This window comes from Lissotriton helveticus, chromosome 6 (genome assembly GCF_964261635.1).
Source record: "Lissotriton helveticus chromosome 6, aLisHel1.1, whole genome shotgun sequence".
Lineage (NCBI taxonomy): Eukaryota > Metazoa > Chordata > Amphibia > Caudata > Salamandridae > Lissotriton > Lissotriton helveticus.
Window position 1 is genome coordinate 999,790,772 of NC_136067.1, and position 23,076 is coordinate 999,813,847.

General features: G+C 42.1%; 1 protein-coding gene across 1 annotated transcript in view; it reads left to right on the top strand.

Annotated features, from left to right (window-relative positions):
• Positions 1-23,076, top strand: part of TMEM242 (transmembrane protein 242) — a 59,886-nt gene that overhangs the window by 14,027 nt on the left and 22,783 nt on the right. The window contains exon 3 of the mRNA XM_078648639.1: positions 7,060-7,197. Coding sequence (XP_078504765.1) covers positions 7,060-7,197 — 138 coding nt within the window. The remainder of the gene's footprint in view (positions 1-7,059; positions 7,198-23,076) is intronic.

Genomic DNA, 23,076 nt, shown 5'->3' on the forward strand with positions numbered 1-23,076 from the left:
AGAGGCTGAGCAGTGAGAAAAAGTTGACCTAATATTGGAAGTGCAGATACAATGAATGACAAAGCCTAGGTGTGCTTCTGCTTTTAAAGACTGCCAGTTGCGTTTTTTTAATTTTAGTTTTAAATGTATTTTATTGGTTTTTCCAACACAGGAAATAACAGACATTTTGGCATCTTGCAAAGACTGGCGGTATGTGATGCTAACGGGACAGACTAGCAAGTCTTCCCTAAGTGAGATATAAAGAGCGAAGCACATACGCCAACTACGGTAAACAGTATCATGAAGGCAGATATTATTCGATGTAAAAAGGCAGAGCAAGATAAGGAGCAGCCAACAACCCTTGAACATCCCGAATCCTCCCCCCCCCCCCCTCCTCCCCAACCATCCCAACCAGTGTGCCATGCGTCAAAAAAGAGTCTGTACTTCGGCTTAGAGAGGTTAACTTCCATGTGCCGGGGATCACCCGGGATTAGGTGTGGGATCTGTGAGGCGCAGAACTCGGAGGTATTTAGGACATGTGATCTCATTAAATTCCTTGGACAACAGGGACAGCAGTGGCTTCCACGTTGTCTGAAAGGTGGCTGTGGAGTGTGTAAGTGTAGCATGCATGCGTTCCATCCCAAGAGTGAACCAAAGTTTATGTAACCACCCTGTGTGAGTGGGTGTAGTCGCCGAGCCCCATAGGGACAGGATATGTTGCGTGGCCGCCTGCATAGCAATTCCCATTTGACGGCCCCTTAATGATTTCAAGGGGAATGTGAGTGCATTGGGAAGCCCCAGGATGGTATAAGCTGGGAAACGCGGGACCTCGGTGTCAAAGGAGGAGTCGATGTCATCTAGTACCGCCTCCCAGTACCCGCGGACCTCTCGACATTCCCAAAGGAGATGAGTTAAGGTGCCACGTTCCCCACAGTGTCTCCAACATTGTTCGCTACGTGATGGGTTACCCACATGAAGTCGAACGGGGGTGAGGTGCCAATACATTGCTAACTTCACTGCGGACTCTCTCGCTGCCGTGTTGCATGTGGTATGTGAGGCCCTGTAGTAGATATCCTGCCATTCCCTTGACGTGAGCGTTAACGAGTCCAGGTCTAGGATGTGGCTGAAGGCACAACTGGGATATGTTAGTTTCATCAAGTCTGTTTTCAGTAGAAGCTCACGAGCTAACAGGACTTTAATTTTGTTTTTTTTATGTACCCTTACATGACTTACCATCAAGATGATGTAGGTTGCTGAGAGACTTTCAAGATGTTGGTGACATGCATAAAAAATTATGGAAGGTATCAATCCTATCAGAAGACTTGTCTTGCGTAGTAGGAAATGCAGAACTAGCGTTCATAGATCATAAATGTTATATCTGTACAATTTCCTATATCGTATGGAATGTGACCTGCATCGAGCAGGCACGTTAAGATGTTTCGCTTGTTAAAACCTACACAGTGCTTTCTCTGTCTGGCGTTCAACAGTATGGGAAAGTCTTGTGCTTCCTGACTGTAATTTGTTAAAGTCTCCTGGTGATGCCAAATGTGGGTGAGAAAATCACTGTTGACTGAACGCCGCATCAGTGTTGTGTCGCATCAGATATTTTTAGACAAGGATGAGTTGAAGGAAATAATTGAAGACGGTGGCTTCCATAAGAAGATTGAAGGAATTTTACATCCGCTGTGGTTTCCATTCAGTGTACCCTCAGACTTGGTTCTAAGTAATGGAATGCGATTCTACAGAATTGCTTTTCCATTTCCCTCTTACATCTGGGAAAATTGGGATAAATTAAGAGTGCAGTAAGGATTTTCTATAGATTTAGCCTGCCGACTGAGCCTGTGCCTCAAAAATCGGTGTTTTCAAGATTTAATTTCCACAACCACCTAACCTAATGCTGAACCTTCAGTGCTTCAGCATAAATGTATGCTAAGCCAAGAGTACCACACATACTTTGGTGTTTAGTTCTGTGGACTGTTTATCCACTATTTGCTTACCTTTTTTGCAAAGATCCTACATGGGATAGCTGCATGAGGGAAACAAGGATTTAAGAGGATGACATGCCCTCAATGATTTTCCGAACTATGGGTAAGGAAAAAGGAAGATTCTATCAAGTAATAAGGATCACGCTATTCTATATTTTTGTAATAGTCTCTGATAGGTCATCAAAGCCCTCATTAGTGCACAGACAGTTTGTTTTTGTAATCATTTGAATGAGTGGGCGTGAATGGTGCGGGTTCTATGGGGTTTGGTCGTAAGTTAATTGTCCTTTCAAGAGATAGGATCTTTTATTAAGCTCTGCGACCTAATTTGTCTATCAATCTAAGATGAGGATCCAGTGAGTTAGAGAGGATGGTTGCTTTGATGGTTTTCCCACCATATTTGTCTCTATTGTGCTTTGTGGGGCAATTCAAAATTGTATTGCTAAATCTAAGCTCCTGGCCTCGTTGTAGAGGGTCATGGTTTTAAGGTACTTGAGAACATCTCCCGGAACGGATTAAAAAAATAATTCCAGAAACGTTGAATTATATGCACCAGTCAATTGAGTACTTTAAGGGCTAGAGTAATCAAATTTCCTCATATTGATATAGTCTTGTAGCTTGCCTTTGTATTCTGTCCCTTTTTTTCCACGGAGAGCATATTGCAGTCGACTAGTGAAAATAAAACCATTAATCTTGCAACTTCATTTTTGTGGTCTGGATGTAATAGAGAGACACTTTCTCAGCCTCAAATTGTGAAGATATTCTTGGTTACTACATTGATTTGTTGACTAAACAGAAGCTTGCCGTCGAACTAGACTTCTAGAACGTATTGCTATACATATCTTACTTGTTTTATGGCATTTCTTTCTTCCTTAGGCCAGTTGAGATGTAGGCCAGAGATAATTAGGTTTCGTATAGTCCTAACCTCTGTTTCGGAGCCACTGCAGCATAAAAGTTTTCCGTATATTAAAATATATATGGCTTATTATGCCAGTCTCCACCCCACGTATAAAAAAGCAAGCATAATTACTGTGCTTACTGGGTTCTCTGTCCGCTTTCCCCCCCCCTCCCCCGGGGAGGGGGGAGATCAGGGGCTACTGCCTCCTTGGGGGGAGGGGAGGGGGCGGGGGCAGAAAGACTGCCATCTCTTTTGGGGGAGTGGGGGCATTGGCATTCCCATTCTGGGCAGCCCCCACCCCTGAATTTTAAACAAATGTACCCCTGGTGTCTAGGTAGCTTTCTGCCCCCTCAAGGGGGCATATAAGTGGCTGTTGCCCATCTGCCTCCCAGGGGTGGGCAGAAAGACTCTGGCAATTTTTTGGGGGTGGGGGTATTGGCATGCCCATTCTGGGCAGTCACCACCCCTACAAATAAATACATAGTCCCTAGTGCCTAGCAGAAAGACTGTGGCAATATTTTATGGGGGAGGGGAGCAAAGGCCTTTGCCCAAGGGGTTGCTCCCCCCTCCCTGTAGGCTAGTGGGTGGATCCCTGCTTGGGGATCGCCCTCCTTGGGTGATCCCCAGGCAGGGATTTACTAGGGATGGGTACCATTGGAAAGGGGAGATTCTCCCCTTTCCAACAATACCCCTCCCAAGTGTTTCGGTGCTCGGATGCTGAGAGACACCCCCCCCCCCCCCCCCCGAGCACCGAAACATTGAAACTAAAACTAAGTTTCTGTTTTGTTTTCAATGTAATGACTACAGCGCTCCATGCACACGATCATCATTACATTGAAATTCCGAAACTGGCATCCCGAGGCCCTAGAAAAAAGGAAATCCCTCTGCTGTGTGGATTTAGTGCGCCTGTGCACATGACGGAACAATTCCGTCATGAGCACAGGAGCAATGGTGCTCATGACGGAACGATTCCCTCATGAGCACTGAAAGGTTTAAACTATTAGCTAGGCAATAGCATTTATGAAATCTCCTTAGTCTGTTAATAGTCCAAGAAAGAGAGAGAGAGTGAAAGAAAGACCTTCCTCCCGATTGATGTTTTAGGAGTGACCAAAAGGAAACCAGCCAGTTCATAAGAGCACAAGCAAGTTTAATTCAGTGGGAAATCGTGTACCATGCCTGTGTTCCAGGATGTGGAATTTTCCCTCCTCTAAATCTTCCTTATGCCCTTTGAAAGGTCTCTGGTAATATCACCAGCCTACCATAGACTCTAACCCAATGTGGGAAAGGCATCCAAATCTCCCTGGTTTTCATGCTTCTTCACTCCCTGAAGCCTAGCTGTTCTTCATAAAAAAAATTAGTTCAAAATGTGCTTTTATTTGCCCATACAGGCAGAAGTGTTCAGATCAAACGTGCTTTTATTTGCCCATACAGGCAGAAGTGTTCAGATCAAACAATATAATCTGAAACTGTTACCTTAGCCCCCCTCTCCCTCATTAGCACTAGTTGATAGACCATCGTACTCCTCGGATCCCTGCTCCACTCTGCTCTGACTTTGGGAATTGAAAGACCTTTCATCCTTGTGAGATAGCAATCCCGTCCTGGCTGCCATGCCTTAATTTGGAGATTTAGTCAGAAAATGGTAATGAAGAGAACCAGTCCTATGCCAGCTCAGTTGTGCCCATAAAGATAAATTCTTCAACACCGATCACTGCGACATATTTTTGCCTGTATGGTTTCTATTCGACTATTAAGTTACCATGGGGTTCCAACTGTGGATTATAATTGTGCTTTTAACTTTGATTTTGCCTCTGCTGCAGTACTATTAGATGAGAGCAGAAGAAATGCTAGAGGGTGCATAAGTAGTGCTTCATTTTTTACTCCTCCGATTAGTAGGTATTGACACCAAGGTGTGCACACACTCCACGAAATAAGTACACTGAACCGGACAAGTTGATTGTGCCCTTTTGCAAATATAACTACCTGGCAATGACGTTAATTCGGTCTCTGTAAATATAGTACGTAGGGAAACAAATAAGTGAACATGTTATCCCACAGTCCTGTAGCCTATTACCCTATCCCAGCCTTTGGTGAAGTGTTTTATGCAAATACGATCACTGAACTCTTCTTTGAATATGCATGACACGATAATCTTTTCCTCCTAAAAGTCAAGACGTTATTTATGAGCAAAAGGTAGTCTAGCAATGACTAACAGTACACAAGAGTACCTTCCTTCATGTTCAACATCACATACTGAATACGTCAGAATGCGTCTTCACTTCCTAATTAATCGAAATGTCATTTGAAAAGTTAAACCAGTTAATAGCTCAGACATGTAACACTTAATCAACAAAAACCTGTCTGTTGAAACTCTTGAATTGTTCTAAGCCACTGGTATTTACTCGGGCCACATTCGAGGCCAGTGTTATGTTTGCCCATTATGCCACTCCCGCCAGAGAGCAGCCAAATGCAACTGTGAGCTTGTTCTTCTCTGAGCGGAAAAGTCGATTCTGGGCTACCAGGACATGTTCCATCGAGATGGCAACCTGTGACCGGGTGTAATTGCATTTTCCCTTTTCAGTGATGTGAGATTGAGCCCCATGGCACAGTGAACTCGGAGCCCACAAAACCATATCTCACTGGTGCATCTGGCTGTATCTTAGAGAATGTGGTCATGTGATCAACCTTATGTGATGTGTGACCTGTCTTAACTCCTAGCTTGACCCCATTGCAGGGGTCAAGGGATCCCCTGTTTTTCAATGTTGCTCACAGACTTAGTGTTTCAACAAACATGTTTAGACTCCTCAAAAATCTGAAGTCTGCGTTTTCTTCCAGGCAGTCATTGACGTGTTTGCAGTAACCAGTAATTACTGCAACAAAAGTATGGAAGGAATGCTTGAATTAATCTCTGGCAGAAAGATTGATTCAAGCATTCCACCCGTGACTCTTTTGTTTTCCTAAGTGTAATTACTAGTATGCCGGATGTGAGTTCTATGCTCCACTTTGCCACAGCACTAAAACCAAACCCCACTTACCAGGCCTAGCTCAGCCGAAACTGTTCTGGGGTTGCTTGTGTTGCCGTTCATAGGGAACCTGGCCTGACAGCTTGGGCTGGGCTGTTCCTATTGGTCAGGACCAGTGCTGATTTGCAAGTGGCTGTCATGATGGACAAAAAAAAACAATGGACTAGAAAGCAGCCTGAGTAACTACTAGTAACTGAGATTACTCTCTCGCTTTTGTTTTCCTCAGTAGCCAGGAATTGCACCACGGGGTCAAAATGCATTGCCTCGCTAATCCCAAAATTCATCACAAGATACAGTTCGTTGACATTTCATCCCAGTTGGCCTAATGTGTATGGACGAGGTATGCAATATGCTGCCTCTGGATGGCATGTCGCAGAGAAAGACCTCACTGGCTATGCCGTTAATGGACGCTGTTTCTCCTTGAATGTTTTTCAGAGTGTAGTGAGGACTCCATGCAAGAGTTGACTGCACTCTGAACAATTCTAAAGATGCGGCCGTAGTAGCTTAGTATGTTAGACCTTGACCAGAGTGTGAAGTCACCAGCATTGAGGTCCACCCTGTGCTGCATGAGAGGAGGACCGCACTGTGCGGTTTCTTTGTTAATCAGAAAAGCTCTCTGAAACTTTATCCATAATTGCTGACAAAGCAGGTCCTGTGACTAGTTACTCTACTGATGGTCATGTGCCTGTCACACAGTATATTACTAGCTTTAGCCATTTAACAGGAAGCTTTCCTGCAAACTTATCATAAACTTGCTTTCCCCTGCCTTCTAATATGGGGTGTTACGAGGCCGGGCTCTCGGCTGTAGTCTGAGCATAAGCAGGTTCGAGGGTGTCACCTGGTGGAGCCAGATAAATAATTTATATCATAAACCTATGAATGTAGTCCATGGAGGTGGCCAGGTCATACATTGCGACACCTTCGATTTCAATTTTAAAAACATGGAAAATGAGGTTTGAAATGGAATGCTGCAGAAGCCCTGCTTTAAGGTGTTTAAAGGAATCTGAGATTGAATTGAATGGTCAAGTTACAGTCTTTTTGATGTAACTAAATCTGCTTCATTTGAAGTAAAAGACGGTTGTTGAGGATGGAAACGTGCAAGAGATGTATGCAACAGTGTTTTGCTTTGTTTAAAAATCTTTTTTTAATTTTGAACTGACTGTATGCCTCCTCATTCTAGGGTATTACTGCTACAGCGGCCTTACCAGAGAGTGGTTCATCTCTTGCTTTACGTGCCCTCGGTTGGGGATCACTATACGCCTGGTGCGGAGTCGGACTCATTAGTTTTGCTGTCTGGAAGGCACTAGGAGTGCACAGTGTAAGTATTGCACCGGTGTGTGGAACACTTCACTTCAGGTTGTACACATTTTTGCATTTGAACAACAGGTCGGTATGACGTTTAACGATTCATCGATGTATGCACCGCACTTATGGACCTTGCTTGAAGCTTTATACATCCATTAAACTACGAAACCTATGTCCTCACTACTTCATATCCTCATTTCCATGATTATTAGGGGGGATTGAATAGAATTATTCCTACCATGCAGAGAGTTTTTAAAAAGTGTCTGTGTATGTGTGTGTGTATGTATATATGTGTGTATATATATATATATATATATATATATATATATATTGATAGTAATGTAATATGTGAGGTCATAAGTAGTGCATTGCTGGGTTGTAAGTTATAGTTAGCTCAGGTAACTCTAACTGCTGAATTTCACTGGTTTTGTTCATGCGAAATCTGAGCTTAACTGGAACGTCCCTGTAAACTTTGTTTTTTTTCGGCTAATGACTATGGTTTTTGAATTCTATTTCCTTCCTATTACGTGCCTGTAACCTTTTCTTTTTATTTTTTTAAAGTGAATTAAGATTTTATAAAATTTTCATAACATTTGAGAGTGTGTGAGTGAGTTCATGAGTGTGTCAGTCTGTGAATTGGTGCATGAGTTGAGTACTGCTTTACAGATTGCGTGTTACAATTACTTTACACGTGTAATCAGCTCTACTAGTCACAAATTTAACCACTTTTACACTGGTTTTGTTTAAATATATTTTGTTAAATGCACATAAAAATGCCATGGCATACACCTTATATGCAGATACTCAGAGTATAATAAGCTATTTATTACCATTGTTAATGAGGGAGATGGGCACTTAGTAGGCACCTACTTGTGTACCTTAATGATGTAAACATTCATCTTTATGGCTTACAGCAGCAACATGTTTGTTTAGTTTGGGATAAAAAAGAGACTGCTTAGTGAAACAAAGTCCGTTATAGAACTGCACAGTCTAGCCTTTATCTATGTGGTCTTCAAATTTATTTATGCACAAAGAGCATTTGTCCTTGCACGCATTATCTACCTGTACAATAGCTTTCAGCAACCACATATTTAAGGAGAGATTGCTGGCATTGTTGTGACTATTGGTTTAAGCTTCTGTCTCATGACAGAAGTCACTTGTAGTATATGCATTGTTGGCTTCATTTTTCTGTATGAGGTAAGTGGAAATAGAAGATGCCCAAAGTAAATATTGCAGTTTAATGTGAAATAATTACTGCCTTCAGTAAAGTGAGCTCCGATGTCCAACTCCTGAGTCTAAAGGGTGGTATAAGCTTATTACTTTACCTCAAAAGGTGAAGAGACTTAAATATTAAAACGCATATAAACATTGTCAATAGAATGCTGGGAGGGATCAGCCCATCAGAATGATTGGAATACTGACATTCTGAGGCTAACTAAACTCTGTTTATACCCTGAGCCGAGGACAATAATCCTTACATTGCATAACAGGTTCTTAAAGTAAAATGTAAGGTTGTGCCCTGGTGCATTCTAAGAGTCAACTCTGCAGTAGGTGGATTTGTCCACTGGTCTTTCTTATTGGAATCAGAGCCACTTACCTGAAGGATATACACTCAGAAAAGTTTGTTAATTCACTGGTCTCCCTGGGTTGCAAATTGGTGACCTTCAGATTACTCCTAGATCTCCGGGATTTGAAGAGGTGACTTACTGATTAAACCTAAATCTCTACAGTAGGTACATTTGTACACTGTAATATCTGTTTTAACCTACATGCGGTGTTTATTTTCAATAAACTTCAATAGGGGAGAGAATCCCCGCGGCCCCCTCACTGGAACGATTTTTGCCCCGAAATTTCCATCCCCTGGGCTCGACCTCTTGCTCCTGTATGCCCAGGGGACTAACCAGGGCACCCAGTGTAGTATGATGGAAACTGCGACGAGAGACTGAAGGCCCCGCTGACCCTGCTGCCTCATCACCTCCAGCTGGGCCCAGCATTGCTCCTGCATGCACGGAGCTACTAGAAATGTAGCTTCCTGTATGTGGGGGCACTCTTTCATTTGGTTCCCTGCTTATATGAAAGTGGGCAGTTAAACCGAAGAATACAAAGTTCCCAGCAAGCGGAAGCAGTTTGAGAGCTCCCACCATCTGGGGGTAGTGTTAGTGTTTGCTCTCGCTTGGCAGTGGCTGTCATAGCGTCCTCCAAGCAAAAGCTAACTGCTATCTACAGAGGGTGGGCACCTCAGGAGATAGCAGGAGCCTGCCCCGAGGGGAGGGAAGGGAGGTGGCGGTCCCCAAGACCATTCAGTACCTCCCAAACTCCTGAAAGGATTTACACAAAATAACAAATATGGCGCTTTCTGGACCAAGAGCTACCTTTCTGCCAAATTTGCTGTAATTCCGCCCAGCAGGTCTGGCTGTAGGTGTGTGTAAAATCCCTAAGGGAATTAACATGGGAAATGATGCACTTTTATTTTACTTTTACTTTATCTCAGCCCCCGTTTGACGGATCGCCAGAAACGTTCCATGAACAGCAACAATCAGCGGGGCACTTTTTTTATTTAAATTTCGTAAAGATTCGTCAAATGGCGCCAAAAGTATGGGCAAGTCAAAAAACTCTTTTCCGATGGAAAATAGGTCCAACTATAACTACCTACTGGCTCCTTCTAGTAGATTGTATGTATGTGGTGAGTCTGTCTGCAGCTGGCTTAGCTGAACAATTTGGAAGACAATTGACCTAGTGGTTTGTGTGGTTTTTTTTCTTCATCTTATTGACTTAGGTTTGGCATTGATGAGAAGTGTGATATAAGGCAGATCTCTTAATCCCCATGTTTCTCATTGTAAATGTGTACTGTGCAGATACCATCCCGTTGTGGTAACATCATAAAACACAAGATCAAGTTCAAGAGGGTTGAAATTGTTACCAGTACCCAGAGATGGAAAAGTGGGATCATATAATGCATATTTATTTTAGTGTAGATAACCTTGAAAACACAGTTTTCATCAAAGTGCAGCCATCAGTGGATTATGACTGTAATATAAAATATCCTACTTTTCGTAACGAAAAATGTCAATTCTCTGAAGGACACAGAGGCAAGGATTGTGCTAATATTTCTAAATTTCATTACTACAACAGCCTTAAGCACAGCTGTAAAAACTATCTTTCCCAGAAACTATAGGAAAAGAAAGTAGGAAAAACTCTTTATCCAATCACAAACTTTGGTGTCTTATAGTCTCTTGTCAACTCTTTTGCCTTCTTCTTTCTTCGTGCAGTGGTTGCCATCCCAAACCTCCTGCTCATTCCTGTTTGGAAGTTTCATTTCCTGCAAAGATAAAATACTATCATTGTCCTTGCTTCAGCCACATGCATATAATGAGCAAAATATTATCCCTAAAAACATTTTACCACTTCATGCCTTCATCCTGTTCCTTACTTGAACATCCTTTGAAATCAATAATTACTTACACAATATGTTGTGATAAACTCGTTATCTATTCTCAATCTGCCCTATAAGAACTGTTATACTGTCAACCTTGATCTTCTGGAGGTATAATCATCGCCCCCTGGTCCTTAAAAGAATTTAAACTTTCTGTTAAGAAAGTTAGGAAATGTTTTATTCTGTGTCAGAACCAGAGGCTAGCATTATGCATGTTCAAAGCTTACATAGCACTAAAGTTGGCATGTTAATTACTGGTTTAAAATAAAGCCTTTTAAACGTAGAGTGTGTAGACAAATGTACTGCATCAAATATTTCTTTGTAGAGGGCCAAAAGCGAAAACATTTGAGGCCATAGCTCAATGAGCAGAATGTGCCAAATAAACTGATGTACCTATGCCCGCTTCCCTCATAATCCACTTGATCCACCTTTCTATTGGGCGAGGAGACCACCTTAAAAGGTTTGGTGATGGAATTCAGCAACTGTCATTTTCCCTGGAGGACAAATCTTCTCAGTCATGCAGTCATAGGCTTTAATACACCTGACCACATACAATTGGAGTACCACCAAAGGCTCGATATGAGACCACACTGGAATTACATTTTGTTCTCCTAGAGATATGGAAAGTTACCTGGTCTGGGGTAAATTCTCTACCTTCTAGTTCTAGTGCCTGAAACTTTCCAGTTGGAGATTAGACACAGAGGCATGACTTGCTTACCCCATGATTCTTTTTGAGAGAGGTATTAGTTGCTCCTCCTCCTCCTAGAGAGAAAAAGTTTAAGTACTTTAGTGACACCCCAGAGAGATAAATATCTGTGATCTTTCGGAAGGGATAGATTTATTCCCCTCATCAACTTCCTCTCTAGTGGATATTCTCCAACCTGAGGGCCTTCTTTCGCAATATGTTATGGGTGATTGGAATGTGTTTACAGAGCTGGAGACTGTTTCCTCCAAGACTATGAAGCACAGGAACTTTAGTATGTAAACAGCATTGGACCCCTCAGGTTAAACACCCCTCTGCAAACACAAACCCATCTGGGTATCACATACCTGTTATGTCTGCCCATGCCTTTGATCAGAGACTTTTAGCGTCTTAGGACAATCCTGGGTCTTTCCATCATTTCCTTTAATCCTCCAGGCCATGAACCTTGATTCCCCATCCATCACAAAGTGGTGTGGATTCCATAAAGGAATCGGGAGAAGTTCTTGAAATAGGTGGGGACTGATGGGAGAATTCCAAGAAAGTTCTATCAGAACTCGATACCATTATTGTGATCTCATCCACGAGTATTACTGCCACATTTACTTTCTGCCTCCTTACCTGAGCTAATAATCTTGTGATCATTGCGAACTGGGGTAATAACTTTTCCATCTCTTGAAGACAGTCTTTGAGAAAGGCATCTTATCGCTGTGCTTGCATATACGTTCTCCAGCTGAAATACTTGTTCACTTGATGATCCATTCTTGAAGCAAACGGGTCTAAAGCTAAAGGACTCATTCTGTTTTTTATCTTGGTGAATATTCCTGCATCTGGTTTTCCTAGGCTCCTGTCCTGTGAGTGCCAACATAGCCAATCTGCCACCTTGTTGGCTGTGCTAGGGAGGTACTTCACTATCACCGAAATCCGGTTAGTCAGAATTGCCAAAAATTCCTGGCCAGACCTGATAGGGTTTTTGATCGTAATCTCCCTAGATGGCGGATATAAGCTCCGATGAGATGTTGTCCATTTTCAGCAGGATGCTACATTGTATCTTCTCTTTGGTCCAGCATTGCATTGTTAAGGTATCTGCCATTGGTTCTAGGCAGTTGATGTGCAATTGCTGTTCTGTGTTGACCACTGTACTCCTGTGGATGATAACCCAGTTCTGGCTTTACTCCTGTGGATGATTAGCCACAGGCACCTTTGCTGGTGTCCTAATATATGATCATATCTGGATTTGATTTGAATATTGCTCTCCCTTTCCATGCCTCCATCTGAGTAAGCCACAACCTCCTCTCTTCCTTTGCGCCTTCAGTCAGCAAGACTTCCTCCGAATACATCCGGCACCTGTGCAAGTGTTTTACCTTTTAGTCTTAGTAGGGCCCTGTAGTGGAGAAGGCCCGGTAATATGGACTTACTTGGCTATGAAAGCAGTTCCACCAGTCAGGCGATCTACTTTAATAAGGTGTTCTGGTGTGCCATTGACAATTTCCTAAACACATTGCACGTGCTAGATTTACTTTTGGATATGGGATCTCCTAGACACTTAATGTCCCACTTGTATACACTCTTAAAGATAAACAATGGACAGAGCACCATGCGAGATTGAGGTGGGATAAGGACCTCACTGAGATGTTGACGTACAGGGAGTGGGGTGTGTGGCTTGTGACCTGGTTCAGAGATTACTATTACAAAAAAGGCAGCAATGGATCAAGATACAACCGCACAGGTACCTCACTAATGCTGTGGTCCGTAAAAGAGAAACTAAGTTGTACATTGCTACCACAGATTGCACTCCTGCTGCTAAAAGGTGCAAATGAGTCCACTGCAAAAGCAAATGACTTCTATAACATACCACTGATGCCTGGAGTACATAGACATTCAAAATAAGATGTAGTCATTTGAAAAACAGACCTAGTTGTATTTGAAACTTTGACATTTAAGAAGGCGTAGTGAACACAATCCTTGAAAGTTGCTATTTATCCACAAGATGTAATAGTTTGGATGGAATAATACATTTGGTTGAAATCAGCACACCCAACAGGTGTTTCATTAAAAAAGCCTTCCTCGGGGCTGTAATTGTGTAGCACCAAAGGAATATGTATCAAGTTTGAAGCTGCAAGTGGAAAAAGTAAGTAAGTCTCTGAAAAGTGAAGATGCTGATGTGGTGTGTGGCACCCATTCACGGTGGAAGGTGTCAGTCGTACGCAACTGATGTATGTCACTTGTTCAAAATGCACGTAGATACTGGACAAGTAAGTCACTGTGCAATAAAGCCACTGATGTGGTGATCCACAAATCCACGGTGAAGGAAGTCACTGTAATGAACAGTAATGTAGAGTTCACAAGCAATCCGCTTGATAATGGGTGTCCTCGTGCCGAATCCACTCGTTAGTCCGTAGCTCACGTATACTTCATAGGCCTAATGTGTTTATGTGTGACTGCAGCTCATTTTGAATGTCAACGTGCTCTGGGCATCATTTGTATGGTTCAAGGAGTGCCTACTAATGCCTGTGTCAAATTAGCACACTTCTATGTATCGCACGACACATACCTCTCACCAATGCAGCTGAGTGGCCTATAACCGGTTAATAAGATGCATGTCCCAGATGCAGAATGAGGAGGGTGTATAATAGGGAAGAATGCATGTAGAATCATACTGGATATGGGGGGTTAGTGAACGGTCTCTGGAGCGACACCCACATACATCTTCAATTCAATTTTGGGCAGTCTCCTAGATCTCTTTGCATGCATAAAGAAATGTAAAATGAAGTACAAGATGACTCTTCTATGATTAGCTCTAGCGAAGAGGAGATTGGCTGTCCTACTCTACACGAATGGATAGAGGAGAAGCACATACAGGAGGTTAAGACTGATGAAAAGGTAGAGGAGGATTGTCAGATGCGGGCAGAAATGTTGCACAAACTGATCCGGCTGGATGATGACCAGGTATCATCGGCCACACCCTCAAGTTCCATCCACAGTAAACACTGGGGGCAAGTATGGATACAAAACAAGACTGGGTGCTTCTGGCAATTCAATACCACATTCATAATATATTCACAGTATAATGCAAATCCCAGAACAATTACATTAGCATGGACTGGAGGACCCCAGCATCAAACTTCAGACCTTGGACCTATAGTCTTTGCAGTCTATAATGAGACAAAGATCCGGAAGGATGGCTAAGTGGCTGTCCAGCAAATCTGTAAAAGGAGAACCCCATGGACCTCTGTCCGAAAGGTCGCCATACCTGTCGTATACTAATCTGTAGTTCATGCACATCCATCTAATGCTGTCCGGTTCAATCCTTAAGAGTTCTGTTCAGGACTGAAATTTTGAATTAGAGATGTGGTTTGAGCAGGAAGGTAGTTGTGTTGCATCTGAGATAGCTTACCTATTATGTGTGAACACTGAATTCACAATCCGTTGCTTTTCTAGGATGTGCAGCCATAATTACTTTTCAACACTTTGTGTCACAAGGGTCTACTAATATTTTGTTACTAGACCTTTAGAAAGCAGTACTCCAAAACTTTAGTTTTGGCCTTTGCTTGAACCTTTAGATTTTTCATTCATTAAACATTCAACATCAAAAACACAATATTATCACTGATAAAGGTCCTCTTTGAAATTAACTTTCTTCTTTCTTCTGAACTAATGATTCAAATTTTAAAGGAAACTTGAACACGGAATACAGTTTATTAGACTGAATTTCCTCCATTGTAAGGAAATTTTAGAAGAGGAAATTCAGACTGTATTTTATTCCGTATTAAGATTTTTCTCCAGTGATGAGTATTTTCATTTTTCTGAAAACTCTATAAATGGGTCTGTAAATCTCACACAAATATGTTGAGTGCTCCAGGTGGGAACACCTTTGAAATTTGTTGAACATCCACACACTTGCACGTTTTATCGGTATTTACAAAACAGTTGCGTGTACCCAAAACCCTGAAAACAGTGGTAGATTTTCTCATGATAAAGGGCAGCAGTAAATTATTTTCATGGAATTACTTCAAAATTGCTACGAGTGTAGTGAAGAATTGTCCCCACAATATTTCTCTTATGAATGAAAAATAAAACCGCAAAAGTGAATGGTCGGTTGTTAAATTAATGAATGTGTAAGAGTTTAGGCACGTGAGGACACATGGGAAGCCGTGACAGTTAACTTTTCAGATGTAATCCAGAAATTCTTTGCAAGTTCTAAGAAAGTCATAGGTTTGCTTCAAACTTAGCATTATTTTTTCAGGGATCAAATTTCTGCTTGCTTTATGAATCTGGCCATTAGAGTAAATAAAAGCTTTCATCTATATACATATACAATTAACCTTTTTTTGGGGTGAAGATAACTTATTTTTATATTTAGAAATTGTAGCATACCTGCTCTGAGGTCCTCTTCAGTGGGAAAAGCATCTACTATAAATGTGTTTATTTCATTGAATATAAAGTTCCAAAATGTACGACCTATTAGCAGAAATGGTGGATATACTAAATAGTTGTTCTGAATTACAAAAAAAACCTCAATGGTTCACTCTTGAATCCCCCAGTCATTGTACTGCTTCCCATTTTAAGTGATAACTCGCTGACTATAATCGCCTACTTAGTGACTCCTGGCAATCATCATTTTTGCATACCACTGAGAAAATTGCATCACGACCATTATATTGCCATACAAAGAGAAAAATAGAGGGAGCATTGGTCCTTAACCTACCTGGCCGAGTTAACGGGCACTGGAATAGCTACCATTGTGATGGCGGAGCAAGGACCTTAATAAATATTTGGTTTATGATTCAGCAATTGTCTCTCAGCGTACCTGAAAATGAAGTCTCTGCTAATACTGGGCTCAAAGGCTCTGCACCTTGGACGCAGGTAAGAATTAAAAGCTGCAAATCAAACCTCAAATTACTCACCACAGATAAATAATCTTTTATGAAGAGTCCAGTATGAGATTTTGATGCAAGTTTCGAAGGTTTTGTTTAAATATTTTAGTAAGTATTTCTTTATTAAGCATTAATTGTTTATTTTCAGTACACTACAGAACATACAGCATAAAGTGTGTTCCATGTAAGTAAAATCCCTATTCTAAATAATAAGACAAGAAAAGTATCTCAAACACATAAAGAGTTCAAAATTGAGAGGTGAAAGCATAAAGCTTTAAGAAATTCAATTAGCACTTCTCATGACCAATAGTTTGGATTATTCAGTCGAGTCTCCTAAATAAAGCATGGATTCTGACAAGGGGAAATGCATGGGTCTTAGCAAATAGCTCAGTAAAGAAGTTAGAAAAGACTGCTGTAGCGCCAAGCTGCAGAGAGTCTGGGTGGCCGTATGAAAGAAGCCTCCGGAGTGTGGAGAGTGGGAAATCTGCCACGACCCTAGTCTAGGAACACACACCAGTATAACATTTTGATATCTACATCTAATAAAAACGTTGCAGAGGTTCAGCTTTTTCATCTAATAGGGACACATTGACTACATAGGAATGGAAAGCTTCCATTGTCTACGTTGTTGTCACTGTCTCACAAATTCTAACTTACAAATCTTATTTATGAAGAAACATTTAAGTGAATTTTAACTACATTATTTATCGAACTATGGTATTGTATGATTACTATCTCTATGGGAGGATCGAAAACTACCTTTTTTCTATTAAATCATGTTTGTCCAGCACATTTTATCATTTAACTCTTTACTAAGAATGTAGAACTACGGACAGTAAATATGAAAACTAAAAACTGCATTCAGAAACATTTCTAACTTGACTTGCCATGCTATGAAACGCAAATTCCTAGTGGGGTGATAGCACTTAAACACTGATAAAGGTGCTTAGGACCTTTCCCCTGCAGACCTTTATAGGGTAAACAGCATATTTGGAATACTATTCTTTTCTTTACTGGCAGGCAGTGTAAAGATCTTAGAAGGGAATGGAGGCCGTCTAGGAGGCTGATTACAAATCAGCCGTGTTTTGTACCTCCTGTAATTTAGACAGTATTCACTCTTTGGCAGAGGCCAATAATGCGTTCCATAATCCAACCGACTCACCACAAGAACCTGTAGTTAATGTCTTTCTGGCTGTCAAAAGGAGGAATGGCAGAGCTTTCCTCAGTAAACGTAGCATGTGCAAACAGGCGCCTGTTGTGGACAGAACTTGATCTTTCATACTAAGTTTCTGGTCTACCATCATTCCAAGGTTTTTTACTACCTTGCTTGGAGTTCTTGCCTAACTCTGACGGCCACCAATCCAGAGTCCACAGATATTGGGCTTTCCCCAAACAGAATAATCTGTTTTCCCTGGATTCAGCTGAAGAAAGTTATCCGACATCCATCCTGAAATAGTTTTCATTCCAGCCAAAAAGCGGTCCTTCCCTTTTTCTATGACTTCATCAAAGGTAATGACCAACTATGTGTCATCCGCATTCGACAAATCAAACCCTATGCTTTTATAGCTTTGTCCAGGGGTGCCACTTAAATGTTAGTGATGTACTCAAACATGAACCTTAAGTACCCCGCCCAGCCTACTCTTTGTGCCATGATAATCGCACCAAAAAAGGGTGATGCTGAAACAACCTGGTTGAAAGCCAGTGGTTCACCTTATTTTTGAGCTGCTCATAATTTTCTGCATCCCTGCCTTTTAATGGTGAAACATTTGTCATAACAAAAACAGAAGGTGTCAAAGTAGTAGCTGAAGAAACACCTTACATTAGTTTAGACTCCATGAGATCGTTCTGAAGAAGTCAGGGGCTCCCCTCAAGGGACCAAAAGCAACAGGGTCAATAGGGTTTGGAAGAGAATAACCGTGAGGAAAAGGGGACAGGGGTTGGAAAGCAACTATCGACTGAGGATTTGGCTGGGGGACTATCCGCTTATTATGAGAAGCGACCACCGTTAGTCTTAGGGTTGGGTCATTTGGTCCCAAATCTATTGGGCCGGGGGGGGGGGGGGGGGGCGGAATAGGGGGTAGGGGAGTGAGGTTACAAATCATTTGCCCAAAATGGAAGTGGTTGGAGTTTTTTCAGAACATGAATAGTTTTAGCAATTGGCTCATATTAGCGTTGCTTCATTGAACCAAAAATAATGCAAAAGCATACTAACCAATTGGAATGCTAGGTCGCCATTGAAGACAGTGGGTGCTGTAACAGTGGACACATAGTGACTAATACAAGGATTCAGATTATGCATTCCGATATTATTTTGTTCCTTTATTTGTAAAATTATGGCCACTATGGGTTAAATGTAAATAACATCTTGTTCCTTGTGATTGCTGTTTTGCTTCTTCAGTGCCCTAATCTGCAACTCAAACCTATAATTCAAGGAGAGAGCATTTAAGAATTGATTTTCCACTTCATGTACGATTGTAATGCATCTGAGCGGTGTACAGTGCACCGAAGAATACAAAATAGACATTTCAAAGAACAGCAAATTAGTTCTTTCAATTGTAAAGAACAGCAAACCGGTCATAGTTACTTAGCATATAGGAAATTTCATTTAAGACCCGAATAGAGCATCCTGTTAATAAAAAATAAAAAAATCCTGATCTAATCTATATGATGGTGTGTTGGAATAATTGAAGAGGCTCTTCGAAATATTGAACAGTTAATTGTAAAAAATGTAAATTACTTTTTCCGGAATGTTTGTGTAGCTAAGAAATCATCTCACTAAGTTAATTTGAAAACCCTGGCGAATAAACTGAGAAGAGCCGAAAGCTGGCAGTTTAACTCAAAGCTGGAGCAGAGGTTTACAGAGCTCACAGTAGAGCAGCAGTCTTCAACCTGTGGGGCGCGACCCCCAGGGGGGCCGTGGAGTCCTGGGAAGTTGTTCATGCATTTCCAGGTCTAACTTCTGCCTGGAATGCAAAATGTGCTTTTCCTTTTGGACAAAGGCCGGGACCCTTCATTCGAACGTTAACATGCTTTAGCTGAGGTTAATTGACTCTTATGTGCAGCAAAACGAAGAGGCCTGGTAAAACAATCCTTCGAGTAAGTGGTCATGCCAGGGTGTCTGCTTGTCTGAATGACATGCAAATAAGCGCTAGGAGTTAATCTGCAAATGTAAAGGGTGCTTGAGAGTGGTTCTTGCTTTAATTGCTTGAATCACTTCAAGCATGGTGATGGCAGATATGTTTCTTGTGTATTTGTTTTTGTTTTGCTTGGTGGTGCAAAGAGTCAACAGGGCCGTGAAGTGCACGCTTTTAACCATAACTGCATTTAAACAGTGCTTAGTACCCCTGGGGAGGTGTTGAAGGGACAGGTATGCATAAAAACATTATTTATGGTCTTATATTACTCAGATCTACACTTGTAAAGCTTCATTGTATTTGAAAACTATTTGCACAGTTTGTAGCCGTCTATATTATAATGTGTGTATTGCAGGGAAAAAATAACTACTTACACATTCACTGTACTTTCTGTCACAGGCTGTGACCGCATAGCACTAAAATACACAAGTCACTATTCTCCACTGTGCAAGCCAAATTTAATTCTGTGTGTATATGGTGACAAACAGACCTCTGCAGTGCATTAAATAAAAGAGGTTTCATAATGTACTACAGTGCATTTCCCATTGAGTAGATTTATTTTTTATTTAACCTACCTATTATTTCATTAGTAGCTACCTGATGGTGAAAGACCTAAAAAAACTAACAAAATATTTTGGGGCTGATTTATGAGAGGCTTGCGCTGCCGGCGGCACAAGTGCACAAGTGTCTCAATCATAGCTATGAGGCGACGCAAAGTCCCCTTGCGTGACTTTTCATGGCTTCATAGATAAGGAGTAGGACAAATCAGCACAAGTCGCTGCATTGCCTTGCACTGTGTCAAGTAGGCGTTCCATAGGCATTGCAGTGGGTGTTCTCACGCAACACCCATGGATTTTGACGCTGCCCCAGATTTGGAAAACCATGTAAACCTAGGGAAGCGCCAAAACCTTACCCCTCTCCACAGCAGGTGTAACGAGGAGAAATGTTTTCATTTCTTCTGGTTTTTCCTTTCTATGTGTCTCCCTCTTTCTATTTGTGCTGCATTCTGCAGCACACATATAAAGAGGAAACCCCCTCTCAGGATTATTTTTTTGCAGGAAGGTGGCCCTTCCTGCACAAAAACAGGACCTACCAAGTATCACACATCAGGTGTGATACTAGCGCATTTTAGTGCGGTGGTCCGCATAACCGCATTAAAATGCAAGGTCACGCATTTGTAATTCCTCCTTGACACCACTATCTGTGCAGAAGACGAGACAAGCGGGACCGAAATCTCAGTCCTGACCAAACACCTGTGACTCCTGATGAGTAAGCAGCACAGATGGGACCAGTGCTACTCTGGCTGAGTGTGTGATTTGTCTCAAGTGTGCAGTTCTTGAATAGCAGGTCAGGAGTGTCGCGCTGACCTGGTGGCTCATTGCTGCGCTGGCTGCAGCAATAAGCATTCATTATGAGCCCAGCTGCTGCGGGCCAACCGGCACGGCATTCACGTGAAGTGGGGAGGTCATGTGAATGCAACTAACAATGTATCGATTACTCTCACTGAGTGTGCGGCAAGGAGAGCGGCAGTTATGTTGCTTTAGTTTGCCGCTGCCCGCCACGCGTCGCCGCAATAATTATATTGGTGCCTCGTCGATCATGGGCACAGCAGGTCACTGGACATTGAAATTGATCGCACAGAGGCAGGATCAGGTAATGATTACAATAGGATCTAACTGCCTCTGGTGCGTGCTGCAGGACTCGTCACAGCCGGGCTAACAGGTGTGTGAGAATTCTGATTGTATTGTTGGGAATGCTTCCTTTTACTGTCAGCCTGATTCTGTAACTCTCAGCTGTGCTCTCCTAAGCTGGTGCCGCGAAAAAAAGTTAAATAAATATTGGTTAAAAGGCAGCAGCTGAGACCTGCGCTGGTACCTCTCAGCCTACTTAGTCAGTCCCACGTGGACAGAGGCTGCCTGGTCAGACTCAGTGATGCGTGAATTAATTGATTGTGACTCCTGCAAGGCACCTCACATCAAGGAGCTGTGCATTTAAGTAGCCAGCGTGCGTGCTACGTCTCTTACAAATTCCGGTATCTCAAATAGGCGGCAACAATATTATTTTAGTTTTGTGCCTGGGCAGGGCGGTACAGCCGAGCCCTGTCTCTGTTTTTGCTCCAGCCTCCACTGACTGCAACACGTAGTTTCACAGCCGGCGCGTGATAAATAGAACTAATACAGGACCTGCCTGTGCCTGTTCTATATTTAATTTAGAGCGTCACTTACTGCCTGACTGAGACCTTACAGCTCCACACTGCTCACTGCTCTCCCAGGCTGCACTGAGCAGCGCCGCTCAGCTCCGATCATGATCCAGATCTCAATGATCATTACATGTTATTTACTATGGTCTCATGTGATTGAACTATACGTACGAGTCGGACACATCCTGCTTTTCGTTTAATTCTGGTCAGGTGAGGTCCAACTTTTGAACCAACAGTACATTATGTTTAATTACAGCGTCACTGCTCTGCCTGAGCCTGTAGCTAGCTCACTGCTCTCAGGACGCGCTGGTGCCCCAGATCTCCACTGAGCTGACACAGTGAGTGCAGTCCATACATTATTATTTATTAGCACTAAAGGTCTAGAATATTATTATTACAGCCTGACTAACCCTGTAGCACACTGACTGAGTAATGTAATTTTAATTAGCAGCTGAGATCCTCGCTGTTGCCTTTCAGCCTGCTTGGTCAGGTCTTACATACGACAGAGCCTGGACAGACTATTTGTCACTTGTCCGTGCCTTTTCATATCTGGTGGTTTACAGCACTTTCAAGATCTTCTTAGAGTTTCTCGTTGCTCAAATGGGTGTAATGTCTGATATTGATATGTTTGCCTGGTCTCCATTGTTTGATTTTGCTCGCAAGAGAGTGTCACTCATAGTTGTTGAAATGTCACTCATAATTCCACAGAAATTATGAAAATGTCACATATAGCAATCTGAAACCTTGGCAGCTATGAAACAATCCTGCCTATGTTGGCATTAGGCAGCAATTTGTGCGCCAACGCAGGGGGAAAGGACAGGAATGCACCATATTTCATAAATGAGGTGCATTCCTGCACTTTCACACTGGCGTAGGGCAGAGCAGCAAGAAGACTTGCGGTGCTGTCCTACGCCAATGCCTCATAAATAAGGCTCCATGTTTTAGCCACACCCTTGAAGACGCCCCCAAGCTCTCTTACTGACCTTTATTTTGCTAAGCACTGATTAATTTATTTCACCGATGTAAAAATGATTTGCTGTGGGAATTGGGGGTGTTTATGGTTGTCGATAGTTGGCAATGATAAGAAGGACTAAATTCTAGAAATTGTTGTCAGGAGGAGGTCCTTATGCTGAAATTATTTGACAGGGGGTCTCTTCAGCAAAAAGTTTGAAGACCTCTGCAATAGAGTATGCTGCAGAGTTCCATTGTGTACATGATGAAATAGAAATGTTTAATGTTACTTTTCCCTATCGTGGCAGTATGATGGATGGTACCTTTTGCTATTGTTGTAAAAAAAATGATCTCCAAAGCCAGCTGCTGCTGCCCTGAGTGATAGACTAAGCTGTTTTTTTTCTTTCTTAGCCAAAAAGTGTTTGGGTGGAGATCCCGTCTAGAATGCTATGGAGTCTTTATGGTGCTGCGAGAACAAGCTCTTTTTCCTATAGCTTTGTATTTGTGCCTCACTCGCAATTCATTTTATGTAGGTGGTTACACTACATTTTCAATAACAATATAAAATCTGTTGTTACGACTAAAAACTTGACTGTT